The following is a 16,967-nucleotide window of genomic DNA, read 5'->3' as shown; positions in this document are numbered from 1 at the left end:
GGTCCTTTATTCTGGATCTCTTTTATCTCTATGGTATTTCTCAACCTTGTTGTTTCTATAGTGTCTCTCTGAATCCTTTTGTCTCTACGGTCTTTCATTCTGAATCTCTGTATCTCTACGGTGTCTCTGAACCCTGTTGTTTCTATGGCGTCTCCGTGGTTTCTCATTGCGCAGCCTCTCTGTGGCACAGGAGGGCGGGGCTTACTTGGCTTTCATGATGAAGTTGTAGGTCTCGTTCCAGTGGGCCAGCAGGTCCGTGGCCTCCTCGTCGTACACCCGAATGTTGTGGTAGGCGAAGGTCCCCGGGAAGAAGTTGTCGATCTCCCGCGTGACGTTGAGGATGTACCCCACGCTGAAAAACGAAACGCAGTCGGCAGTGAGAGAGAGATAGACGGAGAGAGAGAGAGAGAGAGAGATAGAGACAGAGAGAGAGAGAGAGAGAGAGAGAAAGACAAAGAGAGAGAGAGAAAGCTTCACTCACCCTGAGTCCTGGAGCTCTTCCAGGTTGGAGGCGTTCCACTCAGATCCCTGCACAGAGAGGTGTGAGAACGCTTTCCTGACAGGGAAACATCCGCCCTCGTGCCCCCCACCCCGAAACCCCCAACCTGCCACCCCACCCTCCTTTTCTTGCACCAACAGCGTCCTTCCCTAAGAGACCACACCACCCCCTCTTCAGCCCGTCACTCACACGAGGCCGGTTCCCATGGTAACGGGCTTCGCACCTCTACAAACTTCACCCCCGCCCCCGAGCCAAGTCTGTGACCGTATGACGTGGCCTCGATCACAGACGAGACCGTTGACCTCTGACCCCCCCCCCCCCCCACTCACCAGGTAGAGGTGGTCGAAGATGAGCGTGGCCTTGTCCATCTGGCCCAGGATCAGGAGCATCTCGTTGTCGATGAACTCCTTGTACTCCTTCAGGTTGCAGTTCATGTGCTGCTCCAGCTCGGTGCGGATCTGAGGGGAGAGAGAGAGCGGGGGGCGGGGGGGTTTGGGTGGGGGGGGGGGGGGTTGATCAGAGTGCTGTCGCTAGTGAGAGACTCTGAAAGACTCTTCATCCCCCAAACAGTGTGTGTGTGTGTGTGTGTCTGTGTGCCCCCCACCCCCCTCCCCACCCCCCACTCACCTCCTTGGAGGTAACATTCTCCAAATCTTGGAACATCATGATGCTCCGGAGTTTGGCTTTGATAAGGCACTCTGTCCGCTCCCGCTCCGTGGGCCTGCCGGAGAGATGCCGACAGGTTACCATGGCAGCGGGTTAACAGTGACAGTGCAGGGTTATTGGGGCTAAGGGAGACAGTGCTCGGTTATTCGGGTTAACCGTGACAGTGCTGGGTTACTAGGGTTAACTGTGACAGTGCTGGGTTATTAGGGTTAAGGGTGACAGTGCTAGGTTATTAGGGTGAACAGGGACAGTGCTGGGTTATTAGGGTTAAGGGTGACAGTGCTGGGTTATTAGGGTTAAGGGTGACAGTGCTGGGTTACTAGGGTTAAGGGTGACAGTGCTGGGTTACTAGGGTTAAGGGTGACAGTGCTGGGTTACTAGGGTTAAGGGTGACAGTGCTGGGTTATTAGGGTTAAGGGTGACAGTGCTGGGTTACTAGGGTTAACAGGGACAGTTTTTTGTTGTCCCGCGCTCTCTGTGCACGCTGAGGGCAGAGGTGGGACAGGGCGGCGGTGGCGGCAGCGGCGGCGGTCGGGGGGGGGGGGGGGGGAGGGGGGGGGGCTCACTTGTCGACGAACATGGCGGGCGAGTCGGGCCGCGTGGACTCCAGGTCCTGCATGGCGTTCCACTCGTTGATGCAGCTCTGCTCGGACGCGATGCAGCTGTCGTAGTAGCCCGTCCAGGTGAGCGCCATGCCGCCGGGGAAGTAGTTGTGCCGCCGCGACACCTCGCAGGCCTTGTGCAGGATCTGCAGCGCCGACCTGCGACCCCGAAAAACACGCCGCCAGTCAGTCAGGGGGCGTGGCCGTGCTACGCCGCGGTCGGTTCGGCGCTCGACGGCCCAGCGCGGGGGCGGGCAGTTTACACGCACAGGAAAAGCTCCTGGTCTTCCGCTCTCCTCCACTACAGCCAAGTCTGGGGCTGCTATTCCCAGCGGCTGTTCTTCTAGCCTCGATACAGGCACCTGGACCTCACTCGGGAGAGCAGCGTCTGCTAAATCCTACATGCTACATGCTACATGCTAAATGTGTCCCTGAGAGCACTGGTCTACAGTATGAAGGGGCTAAATTCATCAGTACAGCTGCCCGGATGCTAAAGCTATCCCAGTTTAAATGGGACAGACAGACAAACATTACATTACATTACATTCATTTAGCAGACGCTTTTATCCAAAGCGACGTACAAAAGTGCATTTTCATGATCGTAGACAACTGCTGAACACGGGTTCACGGGTTCAAACAAAAAGGGATGTGTGTTTGCAACCTGAACACTATGAATCGCACACATCTGGCCAGTTTTTTTTTCTGGTTTTCTTATTTTGTGTTTGAATCCCATCAACTTCCTCCTGCTAAGGTTCAGCTACGGTAGGAACCTAAAAACAAGTCTCCACAGCACTAATTTACACCTCGCTACATAAACACTCAGAGGAACACATAGAAAAACAAGTTTATTAAGTTCATTTTCTTTCCTAACGCATAATTTCCAAAAGGCTCAGAACCATTCCATGTTCCTCTCTCCCCATGACGTCACAGACGGCACTCCACAATGGCGCTTTTCTGCGGTGGGCACGTTTGTTTTTTACACCGTCGCTGCGCTCGCGGCCGTCTGCCACTAGATGGCGCAGGGGCTCAGCGCTCAGCCGAGGCACCCTGTAGCACAAACAGAATCCTCGACCGGCTTCCTCAGTTGTGTGTTTTTTTTGTTGTTCGAATTCCTCAACGCGATGGACGCGTCTGTTTTCTCAGACTACATTTCCCACACATCCCAGGCCTCCTCCCTCTCCAGTCAGGGGTAAGGGCGGGGGGGTGGGGTGGGGGGGATATTTGACCAATGCACCATTTCCATTCAGTGACCTTGAAGGCACAAAAAACCGACGTCGGAACACGCGGCTGGAGGATTTGGGGGAGGATAAAACGGCGGTGCTGATTGGCTCACCACATGGCCTGGACAGACACGGGTTTGAAGATGTGCGTCCGCCCCGCCGTCGTCACGCTGAATCCCCTGGGGGCGAGGAGACAAAAAACGGGGGGGGTCACGTCAGGTCAGCCGCGGTCACATGACAGCAAACGGGGTGTTTAAACTGTCGCTGTGAAAATGGCCACCCTGAGCGTTTCTTCCTACGTGCTGTACGGGCAGTGAGTTCTTCCCTCGCCTCTGCTGCTTCTAGCTTGCTTTGTGGGGCTCTAAGGCCAGGATATACTACGAAGCACATTGTGAAAAATTCTTTATAAAATACACTGTATAAATAAAAATGGATTGATCAAGTGAAAAGGCGCGCTGGGCTGACGTATCAGAAGAGGAATTGGGGAATTTAATGCTTCCAGAACGCTGAGAAAAGCAAGATGAGGCAGGAGGCAGGCAGGTGTTTTTCCGGAACATTCCGCAGTCCAGAGTGAGACTCTCTGACACACACACTCACACACACACACACACACACACACACACGCACAAGCGAAGACCTCCACCTGCAGCCTCCCCAAAACCCGCCTCATGTCAAATAAACAGGTGGAAGAACCAAGTGATGACATCACGTGCCACTGGAATGAATGACTGAATAATTCTTCCACGTTCCCTCCCCCTCCCCGCACTTCACGTCAGCGGACAGCAGAGGGCGATACAGATCAAGTTAAAGATGATCAACTGGTGCTCACCCGTCTCCATCCAGATGGATCTTGGTGTCGCTCCACAGGGGCAGCACCATTCCTATGGAGCAGCTTTTACTGCAAACAAGCGCAATAAAAAACGTTAGCGTTTAATGCGAATAAACACAGTAATAACGTTAGCATTTACAATGACTTTAAGAATGTTAGCTTTTACTACAGACACAATAATAATGTTAGCTTTTACTGTGACAATAATACTGCTAGCTTTTACCGAAAACAAACGCAGTAGTGACATTAGCTTTTACAGCAAACAAAAGCAATAATAATGTAAGCTTTTACTGCAAACAATTACAATAATAATGTAAGCTTTTACTGCAAACAGACGCAATAACTCTTACAGGCCTCACAACTCCAAGGCTGTAGGTTTGATTGCAATAACCTAGAACTCCACATTTACCACAGGTGTGTGTAGAGGAGAATACCCACAGGTGTGTGTGTGTGTAGAGGAGAATGCCCCCAGGTGTGTGTATGTAGAGGAGAATAGTGCAGGGTGTAGGACCCGCTACCTGTCCTTGTTGATGAAGTCCATGCCCAGCAGGATGTTCTCCTCTGTGTCCTGTCGGCCGCTGGTGTAGACCACCACCATGTAGCGCACGCGGTCCGACCACACGCTCTCCAACCGCACCGCCTGGGGGGGGGGGGGGCGGCGGTTAGACCTCCTCACACTGACCCTCACATCCTCTTATCTCCTCAACCACATCCTCCCAAACACATGCTCACAGTACGCTCACCTCTCTCTCTCTCTCACACACACACACACACACACACACACACACATACACACCGCTTACGCAGAAACTCTCCCTGACTTGCAGTATGCTTATCTCACACACACACACACACACACACACACAGCTGCCTGTCAGGAAGGTCCACGGCGCGGTTCTGTTCTCACCAGTTTGATCCGGTCCTCCGAGCGGAGGATGTTTATCATCACCTGCAGGTGCTGAGGTAGGTCACCTGCGGAGGAGGACGACACACACAAGAGTCACAAAGCCTGCTTCCGTCACCCCAGCGAAGGACTACGGGCTCTCTGTCACAAGGCTGCAGCCTGTTCTTCACAAGAACGGCCACAGTGAGGCGCTCAAGAGCAGCACACAGCTCCCTGGAGCCCAGTGATTTTGGCAAAGCTGCATAATAATAATAAAAAACAATAATCACCATAAACCCTTATCGTACTTAAAAGCAACCCGCTCGGAAGAAACCCACCAGCCCTCCGGAACCTTCCGCAAAAAGCCAAAAACAGCCTCCTGCGCGGATTACACAACGAATGACACAACCCCCAGAGCCTGGGGCGAAAAAAACCCAAAAAAAATAACGAACAAATTAATTAATACGAACGTCGACCGGTCGCTGATTTACGAGGGCACCAAGCAGGGATCCCAGGGCAAGTCAGTGACAGAATGTTCCGGAACAAGAAAAACAAACAAGCAGGCCCCGCCCGCGGGGGGTGGGGGGGGGGGGGGGGTTTCGATTGCAGGTGACGGCGCCAGGGCGAAGAGCGTGTTCCAGCCGGGCCGACGCAGCCCCGAGCGGAGCGTGTTCCCCCCAGAGCGAGCGAGCGAGCTCTCCAGGAACGCGCGGGTGGCCCCTCCCCCCGCCCTGCCCGCCAACTCGCCGTGCGTTCCCGGGCGTGTGCTTACTGACACGTAGCCGGCCTCAGGCTAGCGCCGTACCTGCTGACAGATCGTCGGGGACAACCCGCCACTCCGCAAACCGCCAAAGCGGGTGGGTCGTAAATCACAGGCGCGCACGGAGAGCGTTCTCGCTTCCCGTTTCTGGGCCGACGCCGTTTTTCTGACGGGCCGCTGCCAGCTGCCAATTAAGAGTTACGATCCAGGACCGGGGGGGGCTGTGATTGGTCGCTGGGGGGGGGGGGGGGGGCATGCGGTGGAGGCACCTGGAGCTCCGCCTCCTGCCTCGCTGCTTCTCTCCGGCGGTAACGTCCCCCCGGGGCGACGCAGGCAGGCCCGACGCAGCTCCAGCGCAGCAGCCCAGAGCCCGCAGCGCCCGCAGCTCACGCACGCTATTTCTCGATAGCAGTACCGCCGTGGAGGACCACGGCTCGCAACGTGCCGCTGTGAGCGTCTCCTTGATTTGACACACGGGGAGCGAGAGCATTCAACTGACAGCTCTGAAACCAGAGCCCGCTCTCTGACTCCGCCTCCTGACTCCGCCCCCCCCGCCCCCTGACTCCGCCCCCCAGGGTCCGTGCGCCAGACGCTGCCTCGTGTCAATCAGCGGAGAACTGGCTCAGCCAGCACGCAGGGGTTACACAACTCAGAGACGGAAAAAAAAAATCTAATCACTTCTTTTTTTTTTTTACCCATTTTTTCTTTTTATCCGCACAGATTCCATTTCTCTGACATGCCCTCTCTCAAACCAGCCCTCCGACTGACACGACTCTCGGATTTAAGTAAACGCAAAGGAAAAAAACGTGTTTGTTTTGGCACGGAGGATATAAGGCCTAGCGGTCTTTATAGCAACAGGACTGAAAAACAGACTGTGTCTGTTTAAAATCCAGCTCGACGTGTCAATGAGAAATGGACCTAACCTGTCAGTCTAATAGACTGAATGAGCCAATCAAATTTCCCGATCAGTCGAAACGCGGCGGCGAGGTCAGTTGGCGGAGCGCCTACCCGCGAACCGTCTCACCGTGACGCGGCGGCCCTGCTTCAGCCCAAAGAACCGAACCGCGCGGTGCGGCGCTGTCTCTGGGGCGAGCCCAAAAAACCTGCTGGATTTAACGCCGCAAGAGACGCAGGCCCCCATGCTCCCCCCCTCCTCATCCCCACGCCCCCCCCCCCTCGCTGCCACCCACATACCAGCTCCCGTAAAACAAAAACGCGAGATGACATCACGCCCGATGCGTCAGCCCCACGGGGGCTGGGGGGGGGGGGGGGGGCACACGCATTGGGAACATACGGTACAGGACGCGTCAGCAGGGGGGGGGGCGGACGCTCCACGCCCAGTCCCGTCCCGACCGAAAGGAATTCCGTTCCCTGGGCAACCGCCAATTAACCGCAAACAAACAGGGGGGCGGGCGACACGAATCCGGGGAGCAGGCCCGAGAGAGAAGGCGCTATATAAAAAAACGCCGGATCTCACGACCCGCCGCGGTCGCACGGCGAGCTTGCTGCCCCGACTCGGGGGGGGCGAGAACCCAGCGCCTTCCGAGTCACGCCGCCTCCGTGTTCCCGAGTCTGGGATCAGGGCGTCCTCCTCGCTGGCCCGCGTGGTACTTACGCGCTCACCTGCTTAAACCCCCCCGCTCGCCCCTGGAACGCGCTCGCCAACGGCGTCCACCCCCCCCCGCCCCATCACGGAGCTTCCTCCCGCACCTGGCACGGTCAACGGGGGAGGGAGTTCGGATTGCATAACGAACGTATAAACATGCAGGCCAACGAGCAGCTGGTTCTGCGTTTTAAAAACAAGGTGTGAGAAGCAGGAGAAATGAGATTGCATGACAGGTGCATTACTGAGCGTGCTCCTCATATTTTTAACAAAAACCCATTCGGCTCATTCAAACCAATTAGAACCCCGGGTGACCTCTTGTACTGGCTGTCTTTGCCATTTTGCCCCTCTAGCGTCGGCCGTCTTCACACTTTTTGCCCCTCTTGTATCGGCTGTCTTTGCCATTTTGTGTTGGCACTTGTGTTGGCTGGTACTTGGCTCCAGTGGTGGGATGGGCGTGTGATTGAAAGCAAAGAATGTCTGTCTGTCTCTCCCTCCCTCCCTCCCTCCCTCCCTCCCTTCCCCCCCTCCCTCCCTCCCTTCCCCCCCCTCCCTCCCTCCCTTCCCCCCCACACTCCCTCCCAGCTCCCCCCCTCTCTCCCTCCCTCTCTCCCTCCCTCTCCCCTCCCTCACTCACCTGCATGTTTGTGGTGGGGGTGCCCTCCCTCCCTCTCTCCCTCCCTCCCCCCCTCACTCCCTCCCAGCTCCCTCCCTCCCTCCCTCACTCACCTGCATGTTTGTGGTGGGGGTGGGCCTTCTGGCACTGAGGACTGCTGCCCTGCTGCAGGAAGAGGGCGGCGCCCTTCACCATGAAGAAGCTCTCGCTCAGGCTGGAAGACAAACGTCAGGAGAACGTCAGGAGAACGTCAGGGAAACGTCAGGAGAACGTCAGGGAAACGTCAGGAGAACGTCAGGAGAACGTCAGGGGAACGTCAGGGAAACGCCAGGGGAACATGAGGGGAACATGAGGAGAACGTCAGGAGAACGTCAGGGGAACGTCAGGGGAACGTCAGGAGAACGTCAGGGGAACGTCAGGGGAACATCAGGAGAATGTCAGGAGAACGTCAGGGGAACGTCAGAGGGACAGCCATCAGTCACATCCTAGCCCAACAGCTACTTCTTTGTGCCTCTTTATTTACCCTGTTTAAGGAGGACCTGCAGTGTCAGTCACAGATCAAAAGCACACAAACAGGACCAACAACCTGACACGGAACGCCGCTAATACGCCACTGGCAGGTGAGTCTACAGCCCGGACGCACATCTGCACGCCCGGAGGGCCGATCTTCGTGCTGGTTTTCGTTCCAGGTACCTTTTAGTTTTCTGACAGCTCTGCAAACTACCCTGTTTCACAGAAAGAAAAAAAAACTTTAGGACGCACTTGCTGTAGCTGCTGCTTTTACGAACGTCAGCTCAACTGAGCCAATTAAATAACTGAGAGCACAAAACTCTGAGACGGATCGCCTCTGGCTGCGGATCCCGGGTCCACCCAGGGAGCGGGCGCTCCACAGTTAACACCACCGATCCCTGGTGCCGGAGGTCAGACAGCGTCACCATCAATCTCCCCTGGCCTACTGCCTGAAAGGAGGAGCCAGCAGCTCGGTCTTTGTCTCCGGCCAAAAAAATGCAAAAATGCAAAAGATCACCCAATCGCCCACAGCACCGCAGAAAAAAAGTTTCCGCCCGCACGCGAATCACTTCCTGCTCGAAATGAACAGCTTCCTGTTCTACCCTTCCCCAGGCTCCTCAGTCTCCTGTAAAGGGGAACGTCCCGGAGTAAACCTGCGGGGAGACGTTTCGGCGAGCTCCTCCATCTCCCTGAGTGATGAGGCCCGTCGCAGGGCCCCGCCCACCCGTTTGTTCGGGACGGTTTTTCTTTTTTGGAAACGCCCCCCCCCCCCCCCCGTTTTTGGCCGAGGCGTCTCTTCGGTGCCCGGGGCCAGCGGGATAATGCGCCTCGCAGCCGAAGCCAAGGTGCCGAAGCGCCATGGAGAAGCTGAAAGGGCCCGGGGGCTTATCCACCCACGTCGCTTGGCTTCGAACCTGCAACCCCCCCCCTCCCCCCAGCCCCTCCCACAGCCTCCCCCCGGAACAAGCCTCGCCACCCCACAATGAAACATCGCTGTCTTTACCACTGACTGCAACCCCCCCCCCCACCCCACCCCACCGCCATCTAAGAGCTCCTAAATTCTGCGGTCCTCCTGGTGTGGGCACCAGCGCAAGCAGCAGGTGAAACCACGGCAGAGACTAAACATTTTTTGAGCGGAAAAAAAAAGATGTATAAGACGGCCATTTTGACAAGAAACTTGGGCGACTGAGGTGAGAGACATCCTGCCCCCCCCCCCTCCCAAACTCAGGAAGTCATCTCTCACTGTCCTCCCCCGACAGTCAGGTGGAGTTATGGGGGGGGGCGTCACGCTTTCCCGTTTCCCGTGGTAACGCTCCAAAGCCTCGCTCTCATTGTTCCCCCCAGCCCCCCCCAGCTCCCCCCCCCCCCCACACACACAACAAAGAGAAACGCAAATCACTGGACATCCTGCGTCCAGTCCTGAGGGGGTGGTGACCCGATCACATGACAATACGGACCCGGGAGGGGAGGGGGGGGGGGGGCAACAGGCCATGCTTTGTGTACGGCTGCCCACATCTTCAAGGGGGGGCTGTCCCTCGTCACAAGGACCATTGTCTTCCTCGCTTCTCATTTCCTTAGCTTTTCCAAAACCTGATGGTTTTTTTCCAAAAAACCTAAAAACTTAACGGTCAAAAGCCGCAGGTTTTAAGGAGCGCCTGCAGGACGCCCCTCCTACCAGACCTACACCCGTGAGACCCCGGGACCAGAGAACACGGCTTGCTACTGGACCCACGCCCCCCCCCCACAAACCCTTCACGTGTAAAGCCAACAACCAGAGGGCGAACGCAGATTTAAAGCATGACCCACACATAAATACAGAGCCATAGGCACCCTCATTAACCACGCTACCCCCCCCCCACCCCCCCCACTGTGTGGGTACACTCTCGCACCCTGCTATCACTGCCCCCACAAACGAGAAGGGGGGGGGGGGGGCTGGGGGGGGCTAAATATATCTGGTATCAGGGAAAACACAGTAACCGTCACACACATGCCAGCCAGCCAGATGAGCCCTATTATTACCACGGTCTCCCCACCGCTCCCCTACATGGGCACCGCGAAGGGTCTTCAGACCCGACGCCCCCGGTGACACCTCAGACAGAAACAGCCCGACGACACAGCCGAGCGCTGTCCGCACGTCTCTGCACGAACGCTAAACACGACAACGTTACCGCTACTGCTGCGTTACCTACTGCTAAAGTCACAGGTGCATGCACACGACCAACCTGTCTGCTTTCCATTTAGGTCCCCATTTAACAAATGCACATATCTTAAAAAACATAATGCATAAAATAAATTTAAAAATCCACACACGACTCGACTCTATTTCTACTTTTACTCACCCACACACCACACACCACACACACACACACACCACACACACACACACACCACACACACATACTTACCAATGTGTGAAGAGTGGACCATGATAAAGTGCCTGCACAGTGAGAACCATGCTTTCCACTATCACTAGGAGAATACCAATACCACATATACTAGTCCTCACATGCATAGAAATGTGCACTCACACACACACACTCCCACACAGACACACGCACACACACACACACACACACACACACACACACACACACACACACACACATACACACACACACACACACACACACACACTTACTCTTACACACACACACACACACACACTCACTCTTACACACACACTCCCACATACACACACACACACACACACACGCACACACACTCACATGCGGCAGATCTCGCTCTGGGTCAGGACCGCGTTCTCCACGAAATAGGGCAGCATTCTCAGCGCCGCTCCTTGCGGGGGCTCCAGCACCAGATGCATCCTGTTTGCCGAGCAGTGTGTACCCCCCCCCCGCGGGCCCCCCCACGTCCGATACCCCGGGAACTCTTCTCAAAGAAAGCGGCGGCCGGCGAGCCGGAGGCTGGGGAGGTCCGGAGACCGGCGAGGTCCGGGCCGGGATATTCCGGGATGGGGGGGTGGAAGGTTCGGGGGACTGCCGCGGCCGGAGGAGTTAGTCCAGTCCCATATGTGTCTGTCGCCCCGGCGCTGGTCCGTATCCTCCGTGCGTGTGTGTGAGTGTGTGTGTGTGTGTGTGAGTGAGTGTGTATGTGAGAGAGAGTGTGTGAGAGTGTGTGCGCGTGAGAGAGAGCTCAGCTGAGTTATGAGGAAAAGCCTGCTTCTCTGCTCCTCCTGGCTCGACTGGCTGCAGCTGACAACATCTCCGCCTGCAGCCTGGGGGGGTTGGTCTCTCTCTCTCTTTCCCTCCCCTTCTATCGCTCTCTCTCTCTCTCTGTCCCCCCTCTCTCTCTCCCTCCCTTTCTATCGCTCTCTCTCTGTTTTCTTCCTCTCTCTCTCCCTCCCTCCCTTTCTATCTCTCTCTCTCTCTGTCCCCCCTCTCTCTCAATTCAAATTCAAATCTCAAAGTGCTTTATTGGCATGACAAATATAGACACGTGTGTTGCCAAAGCAAAGATTACAAAATTAAACTGTACAATGAATGCTAGATTCTGAATTGGTAATCTCAGTTTCTATCTATCCCTCTCCGTGTCCTCTCTCTCTCTCCCTCTCCCCCTCTCTCTCTCTCTCTCTCTGCAGCTGGGCTCTCTCTCCCTCCCTCTCTCTCCCTCTCTCTCTCTCTCTCTCTCTCCCTCTCTCCCTCTCTCTCTGTCCTCTCTCTCCCTCTCTCTCTCTCCCTCTCTCTCTCTCTCTCTCTCCCTCTCTCCCCCTCTCTCTCTCTCTCTCTCTGCAGCTGGGCTCCACAGAAACCGGCTGTCCTCGGACTCTCTCCGTCCCGTTAAAACTTCACCCCCCCCCCCCCCCCCCCCCGTCCTGTCGCGGGGGCCGCTGCGTTCAGCCCTCTCGCCCCTAAGCCCCCCGCTCCCTCTCTTCCGCGTGAGAACAGACCGGAGGAACCCCAAAAACGGCCGAGCCCCGGCTGAGCCTCCACATCTCCTGCTGCTCGTCGCTACGCTAGCAAAAAAAAAAATAACAGTCCACTCCGCAGTTTCTGAAGCAAAACAGGAAGAGGGTTCTTCGCCTCCTTCTGAAACAATATCCCTTCAGTCGCTCTCTCTCTTCTGAGAAAAGGAGCAGGACTTCGGAGGGGCGCTGGAACAGATGTTCTGACCTCCTCCACGGCGTTCGGACACGCGTGCGGCTCCTCCGGCTCCTCCTCCTCCTCTGGCTCCTCCTCCTCCTCTCCTCCCCCCAACAGGCTCTCACACGGACCGAGAGGAGGAGGAGGACGCAGAGAAGAGGGGAGGAGGCAGCAGCGGGGAGAACCAATGCGCCTCCGTCAGAAAAAAGCTGGCACAGCACAGGCTAAATCTCATTATCCCGAAAGGGGGGGGGGGGGGAATCACCTTCTCTCTCCTCTTAAGACTCTCTGCTGCAGCACGGGGGAACAGCGCTCCACCTGCAGCACGGGCGAACAGCGCTCCACCTGCAGCACGGGCAAACAGCGCTCCACCTGCAGCACTGGCAAACAGCGCTCCACCTGCAGCGAGCGTGGCGGGCTTCGCGGGTTTCCTTTTGACAGCTAGTCACGAGGCGTGGGCAGGTCTGCACCACTTCTGTGTACGCTCTCTCTATCGCTCTCTCTCTCTGTCCCTCTCTCTCTCTGTCCCTCTCTCTCTCTACCTCTCTTCCTCTCTGTCCGTATCTCTCTCTCTCTCCTCTCTCTCTGTCCCTATCTCTCTCTGTCCCTCTCTCTCTACCTCTCTGTCCATATCTCTCTTTCCTCTCTCTCTCTCCCCACTCTCTGTCCCTATCTCTCTTGCTCCCCTCCCCCCCCCCTCCCCGTGCCTGTAACCTTGGTCCCAGTCAAACGGACAGAGAGCGTGGCCGTCCAATCAGCTGTCGGCTGGGAACGCACGGAGCAGCACGGTGGCGCAGATAACAGGGGGGGGGGGGGGGGGGCGAGGGGAGGCTCTCTACGGGCAGAGTCCAGGCCGGCGGAGCGAAGGAGGAGCAGAGGGAGTGGGGGGGGGGGGGGGTAGGGGGGGTCACTGACTCCGGTCCGTAGGCAGGACAGCATTCTGAGAGCAACAACGGGGCCCATTCAAGGGGGGGTCCCGACCAGGCATTCCAGCTGGGGGAATGCGAGCCCCCTCAACTGCAGCCTTCGCAGGGAATGCGCGCAAATTCGTAGCCCGCCGATCGGTCCCTCAGAGGGAGGGGGGCGGTGCTTAAACAATGTTTACTTTAAAAAAAAAATAAATCTAACCTTGACGTCTTGACTGAACAGATGTGAAAGAACTGCTCCAAACGACAAACCACATCCCAACCGACCACAGGAACCGGAAAACTGACACGGAAGCCTTCCTGATTTCTTACAATGGGCGCACGTGCGTATAAACACACACAGACACACACATTCACTCTCTCTCACACACACACATTCACTCTCTCTCTCACACACACACACACACACACATTCACTCTCTCTCTCTCTTTCTCTCGCACACATTCACACACACACACACACATTCACTCTCTCTCTCTCTTTCTCTCGCACACATTCACACACACACACACACACATTCACTCTCTCTCTCTCTCTCTTTCTCTCGCACACATTCACACACACACATTCACTCTCTCTCTCACACACACACACACACACACACATTCATTCTGTGTGAAGTTGCTGATGTGAAAACAGCTTGCTCCGCACCCTCATCCTGAAAGCAGCGCTAGGCTCCAGGTTCATAACTGTCGTTTACAGCGAACGGCCAATCAGAGCGAAGTCTCGCAGGCGGGCCCCAGCGATGCGGGCAGCCAACGGCACACAGAGCGCAACGGATCACCCAGCCTCCAAAGGGCCGGGCCCCGGGGGGGCCCCTGGGGGGGGCCACGGACGTGCCAGCCTGCCCTCAAAATGCCCTGGTCCTGAACCTCTCAGGTGTTCACAAGGCGCTCCGCGTTAATCCCAGGAAGCTCCGCCCCCTTTTCCGCCACAGAGAAAAACACAGAGACCCGACTGAAGCAAGGCCCGGGTGGGCGGGCCTGAGTGGGCGGAGTCACCAGACCGCTTATTAATGGCCTCAGTTTTCTCTCTCTCTCAGTTAATGTTTTTTTTTTTTTGCAAACGCAGGCACAAAAGACAAGGAGAAACATGATAAATGGAGCAGCTGTTCCCAGAAACTGCGGGTTGCATAACTCTGGAGCTGGAGGCCTGGAGCTCCTCACCCGACAAGAGACGAGACGGGCGGGGCCGATCCCCCAGGCGGACGAGAGCAGAGCAGGTGCAAAAGAGAGCCTGTGACATCACTTCCACCGCCTTGTGACATCACTTCCTGCAGCTCGTGAGGACCCACGCCTAGTGTAAGAAAGCCAGTGACGTCACTTCCACCGCCTTGTCACATCACTTCCTGCAGCTTGTGAGGATCCACATCCAGTCCCGGGACTGCTAGACTCTCTGCTGTCTTTGTGCCTTTAAAAAATCCCCTAACGAACACAACAACCCGCCTAGCAGTGTGGTTTAATACATCACAGAGAGCTGGATAAGTCAGTCACACCCCACTATGATATGATCATTACGTAATTACAAATATGATTTATGACTTTGCAGACGGCAGCACCGAGATCCAGCAAAATGTCTGTGTTACCGTGTGCGGTTCAGGAGATCTGAAGGAGTGTGTGTTTGATTACTGGCAGCCAAACAAAGGCTGCCACAGAGAGGAAGCGTTTTCCACAATGTCAGAATGTAAAAAAAAAAGGGAACAATCTTCTCATACATCACCTGGACTAACCTGTCTGTTGAAACACAAACCGCCCGCCCCCCCTCCCCCCAGCGCCCCCCAGCCCCCCCTCCTCCCCCCCAAGGTCCCAGTCTGCTGACTGTGACAGAAGCCCTGTTTTCTCTGCTTTTGTTTTTTTGAAGAAGACGCAGACGTTTCTGCAGCAGGGCCGTGGGTCAGGGCTGGAACACAGTGTGAACGCTGGAACAATGGGCCAGGGTGTGAACTATGTGGCCAGTGTCCCAGATAACAGCGGCTGACTGCCGCTTTGTTTCTCCTCTTTATTTGCACAACTCTCGCCTTTGGACTCCTGTTCTCCTCCCCATACACACACACACACACACGCGCGCGCGCACACACACACAAGTACAGACAAACATCCACACACACACAAACATGCTCACAAATGTGCCTACTAACACACACACACACACACACACAATTTTCCCCGCATATTAAACCGTGCCGGTCCTGTGAAATTAGCCCCCCCCCCCCCCCACCCTCACACCCACCCCCCCGTGGTCCGTTCCCAACCGTCTGATATTGCCGTGTTTTCATTGGCTCGTCACGGCTGGTGTCTGTCCTCTCGTTCTTATCACGGCCGTTACCGAGCAGCCCGGCCCGTATCGGCACGGCAACCAACGGCAACCGGACAGCCGTTACCCACTGGGCCGCCAGCGCGCATCTTACAGGGCGAACCCGCCGCGATGCGTCCCAGCGGAGGGGGGGGGGGGGGGTGGGGGCGCGGTGTGACAGGTACCGGCACCGCCCACCAGCCATCGGATCCACAGCCGTCTCCAAGGTCAAAGGTCAGGGGCAAAGCACTGCAGCGTACGAGCTGTGACTTCACAAGAACCGTCAAGCGCAAACCGTCAAGCACAAAGCCAGCCAGCGCGATTTAAAAACTCTGGTTCCGGGCGGGTGACCCGCCTACAGGAAGTCACGCTGAAGAGGTTCGGGCTGAAGCCACCGTTCGACCCCGGCTGATTGGCCGTGACAGGAGGCTCCGCCCCTCACAGGCGGCCCCGCGGGGGATCCGCTGGGCGCTCGCGGCGTGGGGCGCCCGGCCATCCCGCCGGGACAAACAGACGGGGCTTTCTCAAGTGCCCCAGGCCCCCCCCCGCAGGGTCAGCGGCGTTAGCGAGCAAGGCGGTTCGCGGGAACACATGCTCCACAGGCACAGAAATAACAACACCCCCAACAATAAAAAAAAACACTCAAATAAAAGCTCAAATCTGGGGGGGTGGGGGGTGGGTGTGAGTGCAGGGCCTCCGTCTTCGGAGATACAAAGGAACCTTCAGCGAACCGCTCGGCGCTGATGAATTCCACGAAACTCAGTCAGTCGACTTTTCAGGATTACCGCCCCCACAATGAAAAGGGAATTAAACGCCAGTTTGAGGGACGCTGCGTTCGCACAGCGAGTGCTCGAGCCGTGAGCTGCATGTCTTCTGTGGAATTAACGGGGAAAAAAAACCCAGCCTCTGTACTGTCTGCACAGTCTGTGCCACTCCAGGGTTTCTCAACACCGGTGGTGTTGAAGACATCACGGGGCGAACGCTATCCAGCGCAGAAGTGCGCTTCAAACATTTAGCCGTGTGAAGGTAAGGGAAGGAAATAAACATGACGCATTTTTTGACGCCGTTCCTTCAAAAAAGCCCCAAAAATTCTGTGGCATGGTGGGCAGTACCGCTGGCCAGCCTGGAATGCTGGGATATGGGTCAGGAATCTGAACCGGGGGGGGGGGGGGGGGCGGGAAGCTGCGGGGAAACAGATGACCCGATTCAGCTCTGGCTTTCTCCAGGAAACGTGGCCCCGCCTCCCCGCGCAGCTAGTAATTCTGGGTAAAAAAAGCACAACCTCCAATCAAAACCTTTGAATACATCCTCCTCAGAGCTTTCGGCGAGCGACTTGTGGGCTAATTTTAGGCGACGAGGCAGGCCACGCCCCTTCTCCGGGAGGAGGGGGGGTCAAGGGGCGAGCGCTTCCCCGACTCTTCCCCCATTGTGCTCCGCACGCGAGGGCAGGAAGCAGGTCC

The 16,967-nt window shown here is 56.5% G+C and overlaps 1 protein-coding gene across 1 annotated transcript in view; it reads right to left on the bottom strand.

Annotated features, from left to right (window-relative positions):
* The window catches only part of ssh1a (slingshot protein phosphatase 1a), a 31,505-nt gene that overhangs the window by 5,072 nt on the left and 9,466 nt on the right, over positions 1-16,967 (bottom strand). Inside the window, exons 3-12 of the mRNA XM_035379113.1 lie at positions 7,792-7,892; positions 4,724-4,788; positions 4,335-4,456; positions 3,817-3,885; positions 3,101-3,166; positions 1,732-1,926; positions 1,127-1,220; positions 829-957; positions 482-528; positions 206-352 (exon numbers count right to left, since the gene is read on the bottom strand). Coding sequence (XP_035235004.1) covers positions 206-352; positions 482-528; positions 829-957; positions 1,127-1,220; positions 1,732-1,926; positions 3,101-3,166; positions 3,817-3,885; positions 4,335-4,456; positions 4,724-4,788; positions 7,792-7,892 — 1,035 coding nt within the window. The remainder of the gene's footprint in view (positions 1-205; positions 353-481; positions 529-828; positions 958-1,126; positions 1,221-1,731; positions 1,927-3,100; positions 3,167-3,816; positions 3,886-4,334; positions 4,457-4,723; positions 4,789-7,791; positions 7,893-16,967) is intronic.

The sequence above is a fragment of the Anguilla anguilla genome, chromosome 10, assembly GCF_013347855.1.
Source record: "Anguilla anguilla isolate fAngAng1 chromosome 10, fAngAng1.pri, whole genome shotgun sequence".
Lineage (NCBI taxonomy): Eukaryota > Metazoa > Chordata > Actinopteri > Anguilliformes > Anguillidae > Anguilla > Anguilla anguilla.
This window is presented reverse-complemented; position numbering and strand designations above follow the sequence as displayed.